This window comes from Chenopodium album, chromosome 27 (genome assembly GCF_948465745.1).
Source record: "Chenopodium album chromosome 27, dcCheAlbu1.1, whole genome shotgun sequence".
Classification (NCBI taxonomy): domain Eukaryota; kingdom Viridiplantae; phylum Streptophyta; class Magnoliopsida; order Caryophyllales; family Amaranthaceae; genus Chenopodium; species Chenopodium album.
The window spans coordinates 1,306,479-1,324,590 of record NC_137860.1 but is presented as its reverse complement, the minus strand read 5'-3'; the positions used below and the strand labels follow the sequence as shown (position 1 = coordinate 1,324,590).

General features: G+C 32.1%; 1 protein-coding gene and 1 pseudogene across 2 annotated transcripts; one reads left to right on the top strand and one right to left on the bottom strand.

The window, feature by feature from the left end:
• The first annotated feature begins 351 nt into the window (after nt 1-351).
• LOC145620640 (large ribosomal RNA subunit accumulation protein YCED homolog 2, chloroplastic-like) lies at nt 352-2,540 on the top strand. Its single transcript, XM_081675340.1, has 7 exons — nt 352-527; nt 626-805; nt 897-986; nt 1,455-1,544; nt 1,637-1,717; nt 1,801-1,846; nt 1,940-2,540. The coding sequence occupies exons 1-7, from the start codon at nt 393-395 to the stop codon at nt 2,014-2,016; spliced, it is 699 nt and encodes a 232-aa protein (XP_081531466.1). The 5' UTR covers nt 352-392; the 3' UTR covers nt 2,017-2,540.
• Nucleotides 2,541-3,007: 467 nt separating this feature from the next.
• On the bottom strand, nt 3,008-4,698 carry LOC145621240 (trans-resveratrol di-O-methyltransferase pseudogene; annotated as a pseudogene). Its single transcript, XR_014108367.1, has 2 exons — nt 3,907-4,698; nt 3,008-3,319 (listed from the first exon to the last, which is right to left on the bottom strand). The product of XR_014108367.1 is annotated as a trans-resveratrol di-O-methyltransferase pseudogene (transcript).
• Between the last annotated feature and the right edge of the window lie 13,414 nt (nt 4,699-18,112).

The window sequence follows — 18,112 nt, the reverse complement described above, 5'->3', positions numbered from 1 at the left end:
TGTTATCTAACCCTGCTATTTTATTATCAGTCACTTCTCCTAAAACAATAAACTATTGCAATTCATTTTTAGTTCAACTAGAATTATCAATACCCTGTTACAATATCTCCCAAAAATCTGTGTTTAAGAGAAATAAAATTATATTTTAAGCACATAGAGAGTATAAAAATTAAAGGTAATTGGTTGCGCTACGTAAGATATAATATGCTGTAAAGTTTTATAGAGGGAAAAAGGAGAGTCTACTCAAGAGGGGATCAAAGTGAAATAAAGGCATATATACGGATATACCCCTCCACATGCACATCACGTGAGGGGAAGAGAAGATACATAAGCCACATATTATGTGATAATGCCTTTGTATCAGTGACCTCAGAACTTTGTTGAGAACAAAGATGGCAGGTGCCACCCATCTGAGTTCAGCTAAAAACATTAACACATTGAAAACCCAAATATTTCCAGCAAAATCAATACCTTCATTTCCTCAAATCATCAAAATCAGAGCTTCAAGAAAAAATGAAGGTCCACTGGTATAATATATAACATGCCATTATATTATATCAAGTTTATGATGTTATATAAATACTTCTGCTATATTGTTAATTCCTTGTGATTATGGTTGAATCAGATAACCAGAAAAGCTTCAAAGACACCGCGACGTGTGATCAGTATACCTGCATCCACTGGAAGATGGCCTGGTCAATGGACTTGTGAATATCTAGTCTCCCTGAAGGATCTTCAGTTGGATGATTTAGCTGAGGATGGTCGAAAAGATACCGAGGTTTTTGTCAGTCTTTCCCTTCAGAAGGTAATCTGTCCTGCCTTTCTATACATTGCAAATACTTAGAATTTGCTTATAACTAACATCAAGCTGCACGTAAAATCGCTTCTATTGCCAGCACGCAGGATTTGGCCTGTCTGTTGATGGAAAGGTGGTTACAACCATTGCCAGGAAGTGCAGCAGTTGCTCTTCCCCTTACTGCAGAACGGTATACTAATCTATTTTTCTTGCTAGATTAGCTTATTTATAAATTTTATTTGAATGTTTCAGAAAAAATGAGACATATATATCTATGATTCTGTGGACAATATCAGGCAATTCCTTATCTTGTAAATACTTAGTTTGCACAGGACAGGATGTAGTTGACAATAGCAGCAATTGTTTAATATTGTTTTCATATACTTCGTCAAGAAATAGTTAAGTTTCGACTTTTATACTATTCACACACTCTACTTCCGACATTTTTTTTAGCAATTTATACTTGAGAAATACCAGTCATGTGGGATTTTTTTAGATGCGTCTTAATTTATACTACAAAATATCAAATCGATCATTATAGTACGTATTTATTTATGTATGATTAAATGGTTGAAGTTATGTATGTATTGACATTGATAATTGTGATTAGAGATGCTGCAACTTTTTCTAAACAGAGGAAGCAATAATGTTTTCACAGATTGACACAAGCATACGTGTTTGGGTTCTGCCTGATGACAGAGATGATTCGTCGACAGAGCTTCCTGAGATTGGCAGCGATGATCCATCAGTAAGAAGCTCAACATTCCTCTCCTGATTTCTAGACCGGCAGACCGCAGACATAGCCTTTAGATGTATTAAACATGGATATAATGGATGCAGGTTATCTATGTGAGACCAGGGTATGAAGCAGACTTAGGCTCTCTTGTACAAGACACAATAAGACTCCAGACAGCAGTTAAGGTATTGATAAGAAAAACTAAGCATAACTGTCTCTGAAATTCGCGAATTTGGTTTGTTTATCAGAGAACTGTTTCTGTTATCAGGAGACATGTTCTGAATCATGTGAGAAGTCTGAACCAAAACTTCACTGTAAGCATTCTTTTACATACCATCATGTCTAAAACGAAGTATCCATCATTTATCGCCTGAAAATTGCATCTGACTTGTAAGAATTATCTGCAGATATAGGTGATCAAAGGACTGCTTCTCTAGACAGGAGGTGGTCTAAACTCTTACAGCTTAGGAATACAAATCGCTGATGCACAAACCAAATCATCACATCTAGATGACTAGCAAAATATGTTATTTGTTTTCTTTTTGTAGTCATAGCAAGATGAGTGATGCTACATGGTTACTAGTTGATTATTCCCTTGAACTGCACGTTGGGGGTCGAATGAATGGGCAATATGTGGTGCTTGTGGCTTCATAGTATAAGTATATACTTCGTAAGAGATAAATGATGTTTGTCAAATATATCAATTTATGAATTGCAACGTAACATAGAATATGATCCTAGTCTCCTAGATTTTTAGTAAATGTTGCCATAGATTTACCAAGAAATCGACTGAAAGGGTTCTGATGTGTATTATATACTCATTGTACATCGTCTTTTTTAAGAACAGAAGTATTGGCATAGTCATTTTACACAATCAGGGATTCAGGGTAAACTAAAGAACTATAACTAGGCTAGGATTATATCGGGAGGTGTTAATTGATCTAAGGAAAAATGTAATCGAATATATCTATTGAAAGGAGTTATAAAAGAACTAATATATTTGTTTTACAGTCGAAATTTGGTCTCAATTACTCTGTATTATTCTTATATCATTTGATAAGTTTCTTCAATTCTCCCCTGTAATCTAAAACTTAGTCTATTGCTTTCATGAACACTTGACTAAAACTTTTGGATGTGCACTATGCAAACCATATCTTACACGCGGGGGCATGATGCACATCATTTCATGCTCTCAAAAGAACTTAAATACAATTAAGTAAAAAAGAGTACAATTTAAAACACACAAACATATCCCATCTTTATTTCATTAAGCATTATCAAGATAATAGAACGTACACATGTAATCACGAACAAATATCTAGAAATAAGTTTTGATAAATAAAAGCATGATAAAAAGAACATACAGGAGTGACAACGACTTTACGTACGTCGCCTAAACCTTAATGCACACCGATGAAACTTATTACAATACGTGACATGAAATATCAACAAATACATACATAACATCTTAAAGGTTATTATTATGCAGGATAAATCTCAATAATAGACCTCGACCCTAAAATTGGTAATATGTTGTAGTCAACAAAACCAGCCTTATTAAAGAGTGATTTCCATTGTTCTTCAGTCCTTTCTTTTTCTCCAAAAAGGTACAACATATGAACATCCGCAAGTAATTGGGATTCAAAGTGAATTATATTGTCAGTTGGGATTCCAACCACCATATCTATGATCAACAACTTTCCTCCTTTCTCTCTACTTGGAATTGCTTCTTTACACTTTTTAAGTATCTTAATGCAATTTTCATCGCTCCAGTTGTGCAATATCCACTACAAAATAGATTTCAAGCTTGGTTACTGACGAGGAAGTACTAATGTAGGTTTGTAATAATGACTAGAATATAATAATATTAAAATAGTAAAGATACGTGAAAAAAGAGAAAAAGGTGACTTGGATCCCACCATCACGTATTCACGTGAAGAGAGAAAATCATACTATCTCCGTTACAGGTTATGTGCAACGATTAGACATTTTCCCTCTCTGCTTTATGTCAAATCGTTGCACATAACCTGTAATGGAGGTAGAAATTCACATGTAAAAGTATGTAGTTAAAACTTTAATAATGATGAAGCACCTACATAAATTCACATGGTCTTTTACAAAAAGATGAACTTATGCCGAAAATGGTTTAAACAACATAAATAAAGAAGAAAATGGAGGCTTGGATTTTTTTTCTTTAAGAAAATAAGCGTAATTTGCAATTATAATGTACCACGAACCTAATAAGACCAGATGACAAAGTTGACTAGAACTACACTTTTCTCACTTATTAAGACACTTCAATTCATGGTGTAAGAAAATACTTGTAAATACTATTAAAATAAAAATGAAAATGGATGTAAAAATAGTGTTTTACCTTGAGTAGGATGACTTGAGCACTAGGAATAGCTTGAAACATGTCACCTGCGACGTATGTCAAGTTTTTTGTTTCATTTGCTTGTAACTCGTTCACTACATGTGGTTGATCAAACACGATACAATTCATCTTAGGATAGGCCTTAGCAATGGCCTTAGCCATAGTACCATTACCTCCACCATCGAGGAGTGACTCAACACCGTGGATTAAGCCTTCAAATTCATCACTAGCCAGCAACAAGTTCGCGATCAATTGAGAATCACTTGCCATGGCTTGGTTGAATATATCATTTTGTGTGGTGTCATTAGGCATGCCTTTGTATAAGTGCATTCCTTGAGCAATTTGGAAAGGAGACTCACAAGATTGGTCTTGGTTTCGAAACCACAAAGCTAAATGATGTGATGGCTCAGTTGAAAGTGGAGTCACCCTTATACGAGTTAAGGGTGCTAGGGTTAGAGGGTGATCTTCTAAAAGAAGTTCGGAGTTTAGGGTAAGATCATATGCTTCTTCTCCAGTCGCTAAAATTTGGATAGTGTAGATATTGGAGTGAATAAGAAGGCGCATCAATTGGTTTAAGGATGAAGCCTTGTTTGGATGGATCGAAAGAGAATTAGCTAGCTCATTAAGAGTCATGGGTTTACCATGCTTTTTAATGGCATCTGAGATGCCTAGTTCAACGGCACACTTTAAAGCCATGGAATTTAGGAAAGATAAACCACGGTTCCATACATGTGATATTGCATCTAATAGCTCTTTTTTGGTTTGTTGTTTGGAAATTTTGTTTGGTTCCATTTTAATTAAATTGCTATTATGCACAATACAACAACTTGGGGCAAGAGCTAGAAATTCATCTACATATATATATATATACTTCCTAAGTTTTTTTTTTTTTTTTTTTTTTTTTTAAATTTTTTATTCATTTTTTTTCCCTCCACACCTGTATAAAATTGAATATATTATCTTATATTTATATGTGATTTGGTTGGTTGCTTTATGTAAATATAAACAGTTGAATTGATACACCTATGATATCATTGATATTTATATGGTGCACGTAAACCCTAAATTAGTGCTCCTAATTAATTAGACCATGAAAAATGTACCCTTGAATTATTGCATAATTTTCTTGATGTGCTCGAATTGTCAACTCAACACGTGATAAATGTACCCGCATATAATTCGATTTCAAATACAACATTATAATTCCTACTCCCTCTTCATTCCTTCGGCTAATTTATTCTGTTTGTTGCTTGTGTAATTTGCAATACACACATTAATCATAAATAACTTTGAATGTGCAATAATATTTTGAAACTATACATAAAAAAAATAGAACGAAGATCGAAAAAGTATTAATATTCAACTGTATATAAAGAATCGAAAGGAGTAATTTTTTCCTTACAAAACTCACAAACAAAACTCTATTCACTTTGTTCGTTTGTGTGTGTGTAAGGAGGGGATTAGATGCAATATGAACGTCTTCCTTTTGTTGATTTACAGGTTTTTTTGGTTGGATGAACAATTATATTACACTTAGATCTTAAGTTTAATTAAAAGATAGTCTTGAAGTTTTCATAAACAAAATGTATGCCCATAAATCATCTCTGTCAATGTAATGTAAATAAATGGTTTGCACCTTAAGCATATTTGCAAAATAATTAACCCAACTAAATATGAAGTAATTCAATTCAAATCAAACATAAAAAACCAAAAATGCTTATTTGAATCCTCTGAGCATCATAGACCTTAAACAATTTCGAATCTAAACGGACCTGAATAGACTCAAAACCTAACTTGAAGCAAGAAAAACCCGAATTTGCCCTACCCAAATTGACATAACTTAAATTACCTAATTCAAATAATCACTTTATCACCTCAGCTCTACTCCTAAATTATTTCTATTAACGAAACTATCAAAATATCGAACAATTTGATTTTCACGTTGGCTAGGTCTAGACAAATTAAATTTTTAGTTTACGTTTATTGAAGTTAGTTGATTCTTTTAAATATATCTACTTAATGATAATAGGTTTATTGATCCTTCTCTAATTTATAAGTTTATACACATTTTTCAACCTTGAATGGAAGTTTCATTAAGATGTAGGGACTCGGATCAGTCTCAATCGATCATAAGATCGTCAACACTTTGATTTACATCACAAGATATCTTAGAGAAAATCAAATCTGTTAGTTTCAATAATCCAAAGCTAATTATATATTTCTTCAATTATATACAAGATTATCTGTTTTTCATCACTTGTCAATAATTTTCCAACCACAAACATGCATAATACGTACATAATATGATAATATTACTATTACTAGTATATTTGTTAACCACACCACGTTTTTTGAACCATGTATATTTTTTTGGTTTGTGAATGAAGTTATGTATGAAACAAGTGACCTAACACGCAACTCCGTTGAACATTATTTTATATCACTCGTATTATTCGTAGCTATGGATTCTATTTTCCAATTGAATGAACAGATGTACACGTTAGATAGTTTGGTGTATTACTTAATATGGGATGAATACGGAGTGCTAATTAATCAAATATTGAGTAATAACTAACAAATACAAGTATTAAACTACTTTTATTTAATAAATTAGATGTATATGTGAACGACAACATATATAATTGATCATGAATCGAGCATGTCTAAATAAAATAAATATGTATATCACATGAAACACCCCTCATTCAATAGAGAAATCGAGATTAAATTTACTCAAATAAGTCTTACTTGGAAATGAACCGACCTGATTGATACCTCTAAACAGAGACATACATGTCATATTATCTCTATCTACTTGTGATCGAGTAAGGAACATATATACACTATATGACTATAATTAGTGAAAACATAAATAATTGTGTATTTACCACACAAGTAAATTTAAATTGTGTATTTACCTCTAGATAATTCGTTCATCAATTCGTATATTCTCGAAAGTAACACTGATACACAAATTGATGAACGAATAATTGGATCAATGGAAATGAAACAAATTGTTGAACAAATTGAAAGCAAATTGGATCAGTAAAAAATGCTTACATGGATATATGAGTCAATCACTATGAGCCACCTCTTTTATTGTATGGTTGTTATTTTAAGGATGACTATTGTAGAATTTTCAATAACCGCATATCAAACAGAAAGAAGTTCAACATATATTTGATATTTTACTTTGGTGGAAGTTCAAATTTTTAAAGCAGTGCGTTTCTGGTGTGGCCAGCCACACGGTGTGGCAAGGTGCCACATTAGTAACCCCTGAAATAACCCCTCTAGTAACCCCCGAAATAACCCCTGTCTAGTAACCCCCCCTCTAGTAACCCTCGAAGTAACCCCTGTCTAGTAACCCCCGAAGTAACCCCCGAAGTAACCCCTGTCTAGTAACCCCCCCTCTAGTAACCCTCGAAGTAACCCCCCTCTAGTAACCCTCGAAGTAACCCCTGTCTAGTAACCCCCGAAGTAACCCCTAAAGTAACCGCTCTAGTAACCCTCAAAGTAACCCCTGTCTAGTAACCCCCAAAGTAACCCCTGAATTAACCCATCTAGTAATCCTTGAAGTAACCCCTGAAGTAACCCCTCTAGTAACTCCTAAAATAACCCCTGTCCGACCTAGTAACCCCTAACCGGATCTAGTAACCCTTGGCCGAATCTAGTAATAACCCCTAACCGGATCTAGTAACCCCTGACCTAACCATCAATTCCACCGCTAAAGCCGCCATGAAACCACCAATTCCAACCACCACAACAATCAACCACCACCCATCCCAACCAAAATTACCAGAAGAAACAAACTTAATAAATAATAACCAAATAATTAAAAAGAAAAGGATCAAAACAACTTTATGAGTTTGAAATCAACGACGATCATCAAATCTGGGTAACTATAAATCAATGCTTTTAAACGTAATTTAATGTTCTTGCCACCAAAAAATACAAATAAAGAAATGGACTAAATTATTTAACACAATGTTACTGTAAATAATTGGCCAAACCAATGCTATTATTGATGGGTTGGTTTGGAGCTTTGAGGACCTTCGACAATGGCAAACACAAAGCTGGTGATTTAAATCTGGGTTGGTTTGGAGCTTTGAGAACCTTCGACGAACAAGAAGACGACGACGGCGAACAAGAAGATGATGGCGAACAAAATCAGTGCTCCTGCAGAAGACGACAGTTAGAGATAGAAAGTTTGAAAGAGAAGATGAGGAGAGAGGAAAGATAGAAATTTTATTTTTTTTTAAAAAAAAAAAAAAGAAATTGTGGCTGGTCACACGGTGTGGCCAGCCACATATGAAAGTTTGTGTTTTTAAAGAAGACATATTCGTCTTATAATTTGAATTATACGGAGTATATTGTTACAATTAGGATATTTTGATTTTTACCACCTTTAAATAATGACTTTATTGAATTTACCACATCACTTCCCTCCAATTTAATTGTTTTAATCACGATTTCCCTCTCTCTCCTCCTTTTCTCACCTTCCCTATTCAATTTCTCACCTTCCTCCTCATCTGTAATTTCTTCTCTCTCATCTGCAATTTCTTCTCTCTCCTTTGATTTTTCCTCTTTCTCTCTGTAAAAACTGAAACCCTAAATCAATTTGGGTGGTTGAAGTCGAGCTGGAACCACAAAATCGCAACACCTCAGCTTCAGTTGTCATCTTCAATAGGGAGGGGACCAAAAGCTTGGTAATTTGCTGACATAAATCGAAATTCTTGACTACAAGAGGTACTTTAAACCTTTTTTTGTACATGTCGTTGGATTTGAGGTTGTTAATTGGGGTAAATTTTGCTTTTTTTGGGAATATGTGAAATTAAGTATTGTAAACCCTATCTATGCGAATCTTTGACTGAATTATAGTGTGTTTTTGTTAACTAATTAGTTAATTAGGGTTAGCTGTACTTGATAACTGTTAATTTAGTGCACAATCATTGTTAATTCCTTTTTGTCGCTGTAATTGGTGATTTGGAGTATTATAACTGAAATTGTTTATTGGTATGTACGTTTATGTTGGAATTGTTACAGAATGGACATGGTGAACCTAAAAATTACATTAGGGGGTGCCTTTATACCTTCTTTAGCTGGTAAAAATAGGAGGGTGTTAACTTGGGATGGTGGGTGGCTTTATTGGATGAAAGATGTGGAAGTGTCTAAGATAGATGTACACTTTTTGAGGCAAGCAGCTATACATGGCCTTGTGTATGTTAATGTGAAGGTTCCGAGGGCTTTTGCTGGTATAAACAAAAGGGGAAGTCTTGGGTGAATAGTAAAAGGGAGCTGCTGGTTGATGGTGAGGTGAATGGTTTCTTGGAGTCGATCTATGAGCAAAGAGGGGGCACTTGAGATGTTTGTCACCAGTCATGAACCAATTGAAGGGACTCACAAAACACCCTTCATATGTATAGATGGGAATGAGCTGACCCATACACAAAGGAAGAAACTGAAAAAAGAGTTGGGTGGGCCTAAACTTATTGACACCAACCCAATAGTGAGTAAGCCCACTGAAAGCCCTAGGTTAAAGGGCATTGTTATACATGACAGAGAGACAGAAGAAGGAATCCTAGGGTTGAGAAAGTGAGTGCTACTACACAAAAAGGGAAGGGTAAGCTCACTGCTACAGACAAAGGTAAGGCAAAAGTAAGCGAGGAGGTTAGATTTGTTGCAACTAGTGCTGTAGAAAGTAAGAAGAAAGAAAGAATAAGGAGCTTAAGGGATAATACTGATGAGTTTGAGTATGAATCACAGTCCTCTGATTCTGAGTTGAGTGACTTTGAGTTAGAATTTGATGAGGTAGAAGAGGACTTATACTCAGATGATGATGATGAGTGGTTGAAGAAAAACTTGGAGCATATCAACAGTGAAGTTAAGGGCAGTTTGAGGGGGGTTGGTGAGGAAGGGGAGCATAGGGATGATGAGGATCAGGATACAAGGTTTGAAATAGAAAAAAATTTGAAAGCAATTGAAGTGAGGGTTGAAGAGGAGGTAGATTGTGATTCTGATGAGCTAAGGAGTTTAGATGGTGATTCAGATGATGATCAGGGTAGTGTTACTTGGTTTATTCTTGAGATATATATACTTTGATAGGGCTATCAAGTTTATAGTGGGTCAAAGGTTCAGTGATGTGAAAATACTAAGAAAGGCTTCGAGACAGCATGCAATTGAAAATAGGTATGAGTATTATTTGATTTACAATCACTCAAAGAGGCTAACAACATGTTGCAGAAGGAAATGCAAGTGTGTGTACAACAAGAAAACTTGTAGGTTAGTGCAGTGTACATGTACTGTGTTAAAGGTGTTAGGTGTAGGTTCAAGTTTTATGCAACTAGGCTTGTGAAATCAGATGCTTGGCAAATTAAGACACTAAGGTTGAAGCATAGGTGTATTAGGACTAAAATGAACAAGGTGATAATAGATCGAGTTCCAGGCTGACAGATACTTGGAGGAGTTTAGGGGCAACCCCAGATGGAAGATCAGACAGATTCAGGACAGGGCTTTGAATGACTTGTGGATCAAAATAACATACTCTAAGGCTTGTTGGCTAGAAGCAGGGCAAAGCTAATAATCTATGGGTCTTCAGCAGAACAGTATTCAAGGGTATGGGACTATGTATGAAGGCCATTCTGAAATGGAACCCATGGAGTGAGTGTAATGTGGTGGTGGATAATATTGGTCAAATTGAGAGGCCAATTTTTATGAGAATGTTTGTGTGTTTAGTTGCACTTAGAGATGGGTTTATTTCTGGTTGCAGACCCATCATTGGTGTGGATGGCTGCCATCTAAAAGGGGCTTACCCTGGACAGATCTTGGTTGCAGTTGGAAAAGATGGGAATAATGTCATTTTCCCACTGGCTTGGGCTACTGCAGAGATTAAAAACAAAGACAGCTGGTGCTGGTTTCTTGAGAGTTTGCTGAAGGCACTTTGTGTACGTGGTTGAGCAAGGATTTGGGTTGACTTTTATGTCTGACAGACAGAAAGTAAGTGAAAAATATTTCTTCTAATCTTTTTGCTTTACCCCCTCTTGTCTTTGTCACAGAATCATAGAATTTTCAAGACCTAAACTTGCATCCAGGATTCTCCCTAGTCCATGCAGTAAGCCTTGCCATTGGAACTCCACATTGGCTTTTTTACTCCTTCGAAGGTGATATGCTAAAAGAAGACATTCCCTTCTGAAATTCATTTACAAAAGCATTGAAATTAATTGTATTTGAACACAATTACCATATTCTGACCCTAATTTTACTGCGCAATTGAAATATCAAAAACCCCCAAAATTAATTTACACTTACATGTACCCTAATTATTTATAATATAATTGGGGTTGAATTAATAACACAAAACATGCAATTTCAATTACACTTAGCAATTGCAACATAGTCACGCAAAGAATTGCAAAAAATTACAACATAATTCATGAAAATTGCTTACCTTTTTTATGTTTGTTGTCAAACAGTTCAATTGATTCAGGGCCGAGTACAATCTTGAATAATTTGATAATTTGAGGATGTGGGATTGTTAAGGATCACTCAAACTAAGGATTATATTTGTGAAGAAAATCGCAAAAAAAACTTCAATCTTCAAGAATTAGATGTAGACATGAAGAAGGTAGGTTTAAGTAGAAGGAAAATCGAGAGAATTTGGGGATAATTTCAAAAACTAGCCGTTATGGTGGGCCTCACATGCGTTTTTTTGTCACCGGAGTTAGGATTAGGTGGTAAAACTGATGTTTCATTTTTTATGAGATGGTAAAGTAAATCTTTTATTTTTAAGGTGGTAAATTCAATAAAATCGTTATTTGAAGGTGGTAAAAATCAAGATTTTCTTATAATTATTACTATTCTCACCTTCTTCGACTAACTTTCGTCTCAATGAAAACTGATAGATTTAATTACACTTAACTAAGGGTGTGTTTGGAATCATTACTGTTTTTGTTTTTTTTTACCCCAAAATAAAACAAAACAATGTTTGGTAAAATAGCTTAAAAAAAACAACTTTACATCTATTTTGTAAAAACTACAACAGTAAACCTAAAACATCTCAAAGCAGTTTTTTGGGATTTGTTTTTTTGTATTTTTTAAAAATAAACCCTATCAAAGCTACGCTTGTTTCATCAATGGTTTCTCCTTCAAATTCGATATTTCATCTTTCTTTCTTAAACCTTAATCATTGTCAAGATTGAAGGAGCAAGTAATTACAAGTATGCAGCATCTCCTCTTTGATCTCTTTTCTTTTAAATTCATTTAATCGCCACGTTTCTCCTCGTTTTTCTTTCTACTTTGTTAATTTGTAAAGTTATTGATGTTTTTGTTGCTATTAAATTTGGTTGTATTCAATTTCTTTCATCAAAATTGGTTATCTTTGTTCTTTATTTTTCTGAATTTTAATCGTTTTTCGTCTATTTGTGTATAATTTTTATAATTGGGGCTTTTTTCTGAAATAATATGAGTGTATGTTGATTTATTGTTAGTATAAATTGAATAATTATATCATGTTGCAAATTGAATTACTTGAATTTGTGGGCAGAATATGAGATCAATTCTATGTAGTATCGATCTGGTGATCTGGTTGTGTGAGTTGGGTTTGGAGTTTTCAGTCTTCGAATTGCTTCTGTTGCTAATTAAGTGTAGGCGATTCCCCTGTCTCTGATCTATTGCTTCTGTCAAGAATATATAATGCTCTAATACTAAGAAAAGAGTGCCTCCTAAGAGCTAGTTTAAACAGTAATTACAAAATAAACTACTTGTACAGTACTATTAGGAAAAAGTTATCTCTTAAACTTCCTATAACATGACCCATCTTCTTACACTTTGTTTCCTTTGTTCATACAATATGCGGATGAAAATGTCGAACTAGAAGAATATGAAATCAACAACTATGGATCCGAGGACCTAGTGACTCCTTCTATAAGTCAGCAAGAACTTCAAAAAATGCTTCAAAGATTGTTTGGCAACACAATTGTGGGAAAGACAAATTTCACCATGAAAGTTATCAACGAGGAATAAATATTACATTGCATTTGACTATTTTATTGTTACTTTTTTTTCATAGTTGTTCCTTTAAATTTTGTTATAACCTTATTCAATCAAAAAATTTATTATTGAAATATATGGTTTTTTTTTTATTTATTTATTTTTTTTTGTGAAAATAAATAAGCAGCTATTCAAAAAATAAATATAGAAATAAAAAAAATAATAATAATAAATAAATTATAGGTACTCCGTAGTATAAGATTGATTAAAGTGACAAATGATTTGGTTGTATGAGAGTTATTGTGAACTCAAAACTGAAAACAGTTTTTAAAAACAAAGAATTAAAAACTGAAACCAGTTTTCAGTTTTGAAAAAACAAAAACTGAAAACTGAAAATAATGTCAAACGAACCCTAATAAGTTGGATTATTTTTATACTCGTGGAATATTGCACCAATTAATTGTTATTTGAATTAGTTGCTGAGATTCTGCGAATTTATCTTACTGTTCCATTTTTAATACAGCGCGGCATGCAATCAGCTGATGAATACATGCATTATTAATATAATGTACGATTATTATACTCAATTATTGAAACGGTCTTATATGTAATTAATTAATCAAGATCAATTAATATGATCAAATTTGAATACGGAAAAGGGAAGATTCTTGGAAGCCTTTGTACTCTACGAAAATATGAAATTTGGGTCATTGAGTTTGAAGATATGATGCAAGCATTAGAAGGTAATGTTATTATAAGCAAATCATACACTCCATCTCTTCCTACAGTGAGGTCTTAGCGCAGTGGTTAAGAATGATCAAGACACGTGTGCAATAGGTCACATGTTTTAATTCTTCCCCTCCTCGTTTGTAATTTGATTACTCTCATGGCTAATTTGCACACCAAAAAAAAAAAAAAAAAAAAAAAAAAACCAATGCACAAATTTACAAAATTATTACTTCGTGTTAGAGATATGATATCATCAATATCGGAAAATATATGTGTGATATATTTTCCGTTAGAATAATATACTCCGTATTTAATTTAGGCTTATAATATGTTATTAAGATACTATTGAAGTATATCTTTTAGGAAGAGTTTCCTATATTATGTTCGTAGGTTTTGTACAAATACTCTACCTATAATTGATGAATGAATATATAATAGACAAGCCATTCTATTCTCTACTCTCTAATTTATCATGGTATTAGAGCAGGTTAAATCTAAAGGCCATTCACAAAAATTTTCCCCCTGCCGGTGGGTTAGAAAATTAAACTCACCGGCGGGATTCATAAATATTATCCCAAAATTAATTTTATATATATATATCCCAAAATTAATTATATATATATATATATATATATATATATATATATATATATATATATATATATATATATATATATATACACATACATACATATTTGTGAGTTGATTCGAGCATGATTTTGCTCTAAATTAAAAGACCAATAAGAGATTTTGAGTGTGGTTTACTCTGAAAGACCATAAAGAGATTTGAGTGTGGTTTACTCTGAAAAACCAATAAGAAATTTGATTGGAGCTCGGATTTGCTCTGGAAAAACCAAAAATTGTTATATTTGCAGGTTCGAAAAGAATGACGTTCCTGCTTGATTGATGACTGATGAGTTTGAAAAGATGAACGTTCTCATCGTTGAAAAAGAAGAAATTAAACAAAAATTGAAGGCGACATCACAAGAGTGTCTGAGTGTGCATCTCAACTTCAACAAATTGAAGAATTTTCAATCGCAATGTTCGTGTTACTGCCGTTACAATTACGGGAGGGTGTTAGAGATATGATATCGGAAAATATATGTGTGATATATTTTCCGTATTGATCTTATTAGGAGAATAATATATTTAGGTTTATATATAATATGTTAAGATACTATCTAAGTATATCTTTTAGAAAGATAGTTTCCTATCTTATGTTCGTAGGTTTTGTGTAAATACACTACCTATTGATGAATAATAGACAAGCCATTCTATTCTCTACTCTCTACTTTATCACTTTGCATTTGAAAATACAAAGATTTTACTTAATATAGTGAGAAAAAACATTTCATTGAAACTTAAATAATTATGCTTTTAATACACTTTGAGATAGTGAAACATAAATAATTATGCCTTTTTTTCTTTGAATAAAGATTGATTCATAAATAAAAAGTCATACAACATTTACAAAGAGATTTAAATCTAATTAATAAATGACAATTGAATCAAATAAAAGCATCATTTCAGCAGAGCTACTATCATTGTTGCAAATTGTACATTCTTTGTATCCTCTTTTATATTGCTGTGATTTTCAGCCTTCTTCGATGAGGGGGTCTATCGATATATTGTAGTTTGATTCATCTGATTGTAAACGAAGGATTACTCTCTTTCTTGATCCCGCACAAATTAAGCCCACCATAAGGGCACTTACTACACTCAAATCCAAAATAGGGGTAGTTACTACCTTTAAAGAGTGTAGATTTGTTGAATTCAATAACAAAAACATAAAGAAACTAAAGGCCAGGGAAAGGGTCGAAAATAGCCAAATTTCCAGAGAAATTTTACTATTTCCATCCAATAAAATAATTTTTTTGAGGAACCTAGAGAGAAAAAAATTAAATAATTATGCTTTTAAAAATTAAAATGTTATTTATATCAAAAAATTATGGTATTAATAGTAAGATTTCTTAAAGATAGGGTTTTTCTTAAAAAAAAAAATAGGAAGAAAACTAAGAGAACAAAGTTTAGATAGTCATAGTTAATGTACAGATAATACAATATATATCAAATTCAAAATGTTATGAGTCATTATTAGGCCAAAGGGAATATTATGATTTAAGTAACTGGTTATTACAAATTCTTAAATGGACCTGGTTCACACTAATTTATTGTGGACCATTAACATTAGAGGAACTATGGTTGTTTTAATTATGAAAAAAAAGTCACTATAATAAAATGAAGGTCATTATGTTGAAAATAAAAGTCCTTTTGGTAATATATAGGCTATAAGAGGTTAATTTTTTTAATGAAATATTTTTATAAGGTCAATATTAATAATAAAGGTCACTATGTTAAAATTAGGGTCATAACGTCGTACTTCAAGTTACAATAGTATTAAACGTTATACAACTTTTAATAAAGGTTATTATGTTAAAAATAAGGTTACTATGTTAAAAATAAAGGTCACTATGTTAAAAATAAGGTTATTATGTTAAAAATAAAGTTGCGTGTGGATAAACCTCGGGTCCACAATAATATTATTGTGAACCAGGTCCACGCAAGTATTTCTGACATGTTATTACTCCGTTTTCTTTTATTCTTACATTTAAGAATCAGGGATAATAAACCATTATACTTATATAAAGAAGGGAAATATTTCCCATTTCATAATTAAAAAAAAATTAGGAAAAAAAAGAGATTTCACTTAAAATATTGAGAAGATAAATTCTGTAATGAGACATAAATAACTGTTCATTGAAAACATTTTAAGTCAGTTGAAAAAATATATAGCTGTGAATTTTATACACTTTAATGTAGAGAAAAACATACATAATTGTGTATTTACTACACAAGTAATTGGAAGTTAAAATATAATAAGGATTTTTGTTCAAAAATTATTAATTTTTTGGAAGAATCCTAATAGAAATATTTGTTTTTTGAAATTTTTCACTGAGGAGCATAGGAAGAACAAAAGAAAATGGAGGGAGCAGAATTTAATAATAACTATCATATATATATATATATATATATATATATATATATATATATATATATATATATATATATATATATATATATATATATATATATTTTGGTTTCCAATGGCGTACTTTATTATGATTATATTAACTAATATACTAAAATTTTATAAGGTTAAATTTAGCAACAAAGATCAGTTATTATTATATATATAGTTTATTTTTTGATGAAATTGTAAATTTATATTTGTAGTACAAGTTTGTGAAATAAGGCCCTGTTCTCTTCACCTTAAAAAATAATACTTCCTCCGTTTCTATTTAGTTGACGCGTTTGATTTAGGCACATATATTAAGGAGAGGAGAGAGAGTGATAGAGAATGAAAAAGCAAGTGGGGTAGCTTGTAAATGCAAGGTAAAAAATTTACCCAAAAAGGAAACGTGTCAACTAAAAAGGAACTTCCTAAAAAGGAATACGTGTCAACTAAAAAGAAACGGAGGTAGTATTAATTAAAAATATTTTCAGTTTAGTAAAAATAAGTTCAGTTCAGTAAAAGTCAGTTTTCTTAAAGAAGAATTATAATAGAAAATTAGTATAAATATTTTAAATTCAACAAAAATAATGTCTGTTCAGTAAAACTAATTTAAGTTCAGTAAAAATAATTTAAGTTCAGCAAATATAATTTTATTTCAGTAAAAATAATTTCAGTTCAGCAAAAATAAGGTGAAGAGAACAGGGCCTAAGTTTTTGTGTAGTAGAAAAAATTACTGATGAAAGCAAGTTTTATCTCTTATGTTCTCAGGTGATTTATTATTTTGAAAACCTTGCTTTGCAAGATCTTAATTCTTAAGGCAAAGGAACCAAGTCAAAATCACTTAAAAAATTTAAAGTTTACAAAATATTTTGAATAATTATAGATGAAAATTTGTCTCTTAACTTATGTTATATTAAGAGATTAATTTACAAAATGTTTTAATAATAAGTTGCTCTTGTTAAAATTTAGTCAAAGGCTACCAACTCAAAATCACATAAAATAAAAATAATTCAACAACTTGTAAGCTTACAATAATAAATAAACATGAAATTGACAAGTCTTACAAATCACCTTCAAACTTAGACTTGAGATTAAAAAATTAAGATAAGAAATCACACAAAGGAAAATCTAAATGTCTAACTCTAGTGTAAAAGTTTAGGAAAACCAAAAATTATAGTGGAGAACTATAGGGATTGGTCGAATGGATCAACGAAGTAATGTTTAATTTAGTCAAATAGCTACCAACCCAAAACTACGTACATAATATAATATGAGGTGACTTGTATTGATCCATGTAAGTGACAATTTATGACGTTTAAATTAATTTTTATATAGTTAACCTTCAACAAGTTTCTACTATATAAAGGCGTGATTGCCTTGCAATAAATTCATAAATCCTAGCATCAATATAATCTAAGAATTCTTAGCTTTCATTAAATTATTATACATCCTAGCTTCAATATAACCTAAGAAATTAAA

Coding starts and splice junctions, on each gene's coding strand:
- LOC145620640 (XM_081675340.1), top strand. CDS start 393: ATGGCAGGTGCCACCCATCTGAGTTCAGCTAAAAACATTAACACATTG. Junction 987..1,454: donor CTTCCCCTTACTGCAGAACG/GTATACTAATCT, acceptor ATGTTTTCACAG/ATTGACACAAGCATACGTGT. Junction 1,545..1,636: donor TTGGCAGCGATGATCCATCA/GTAAGAAGCTCA, acceptor TAATGGATGCAG/GTTATCTATGTGAGACCAGG.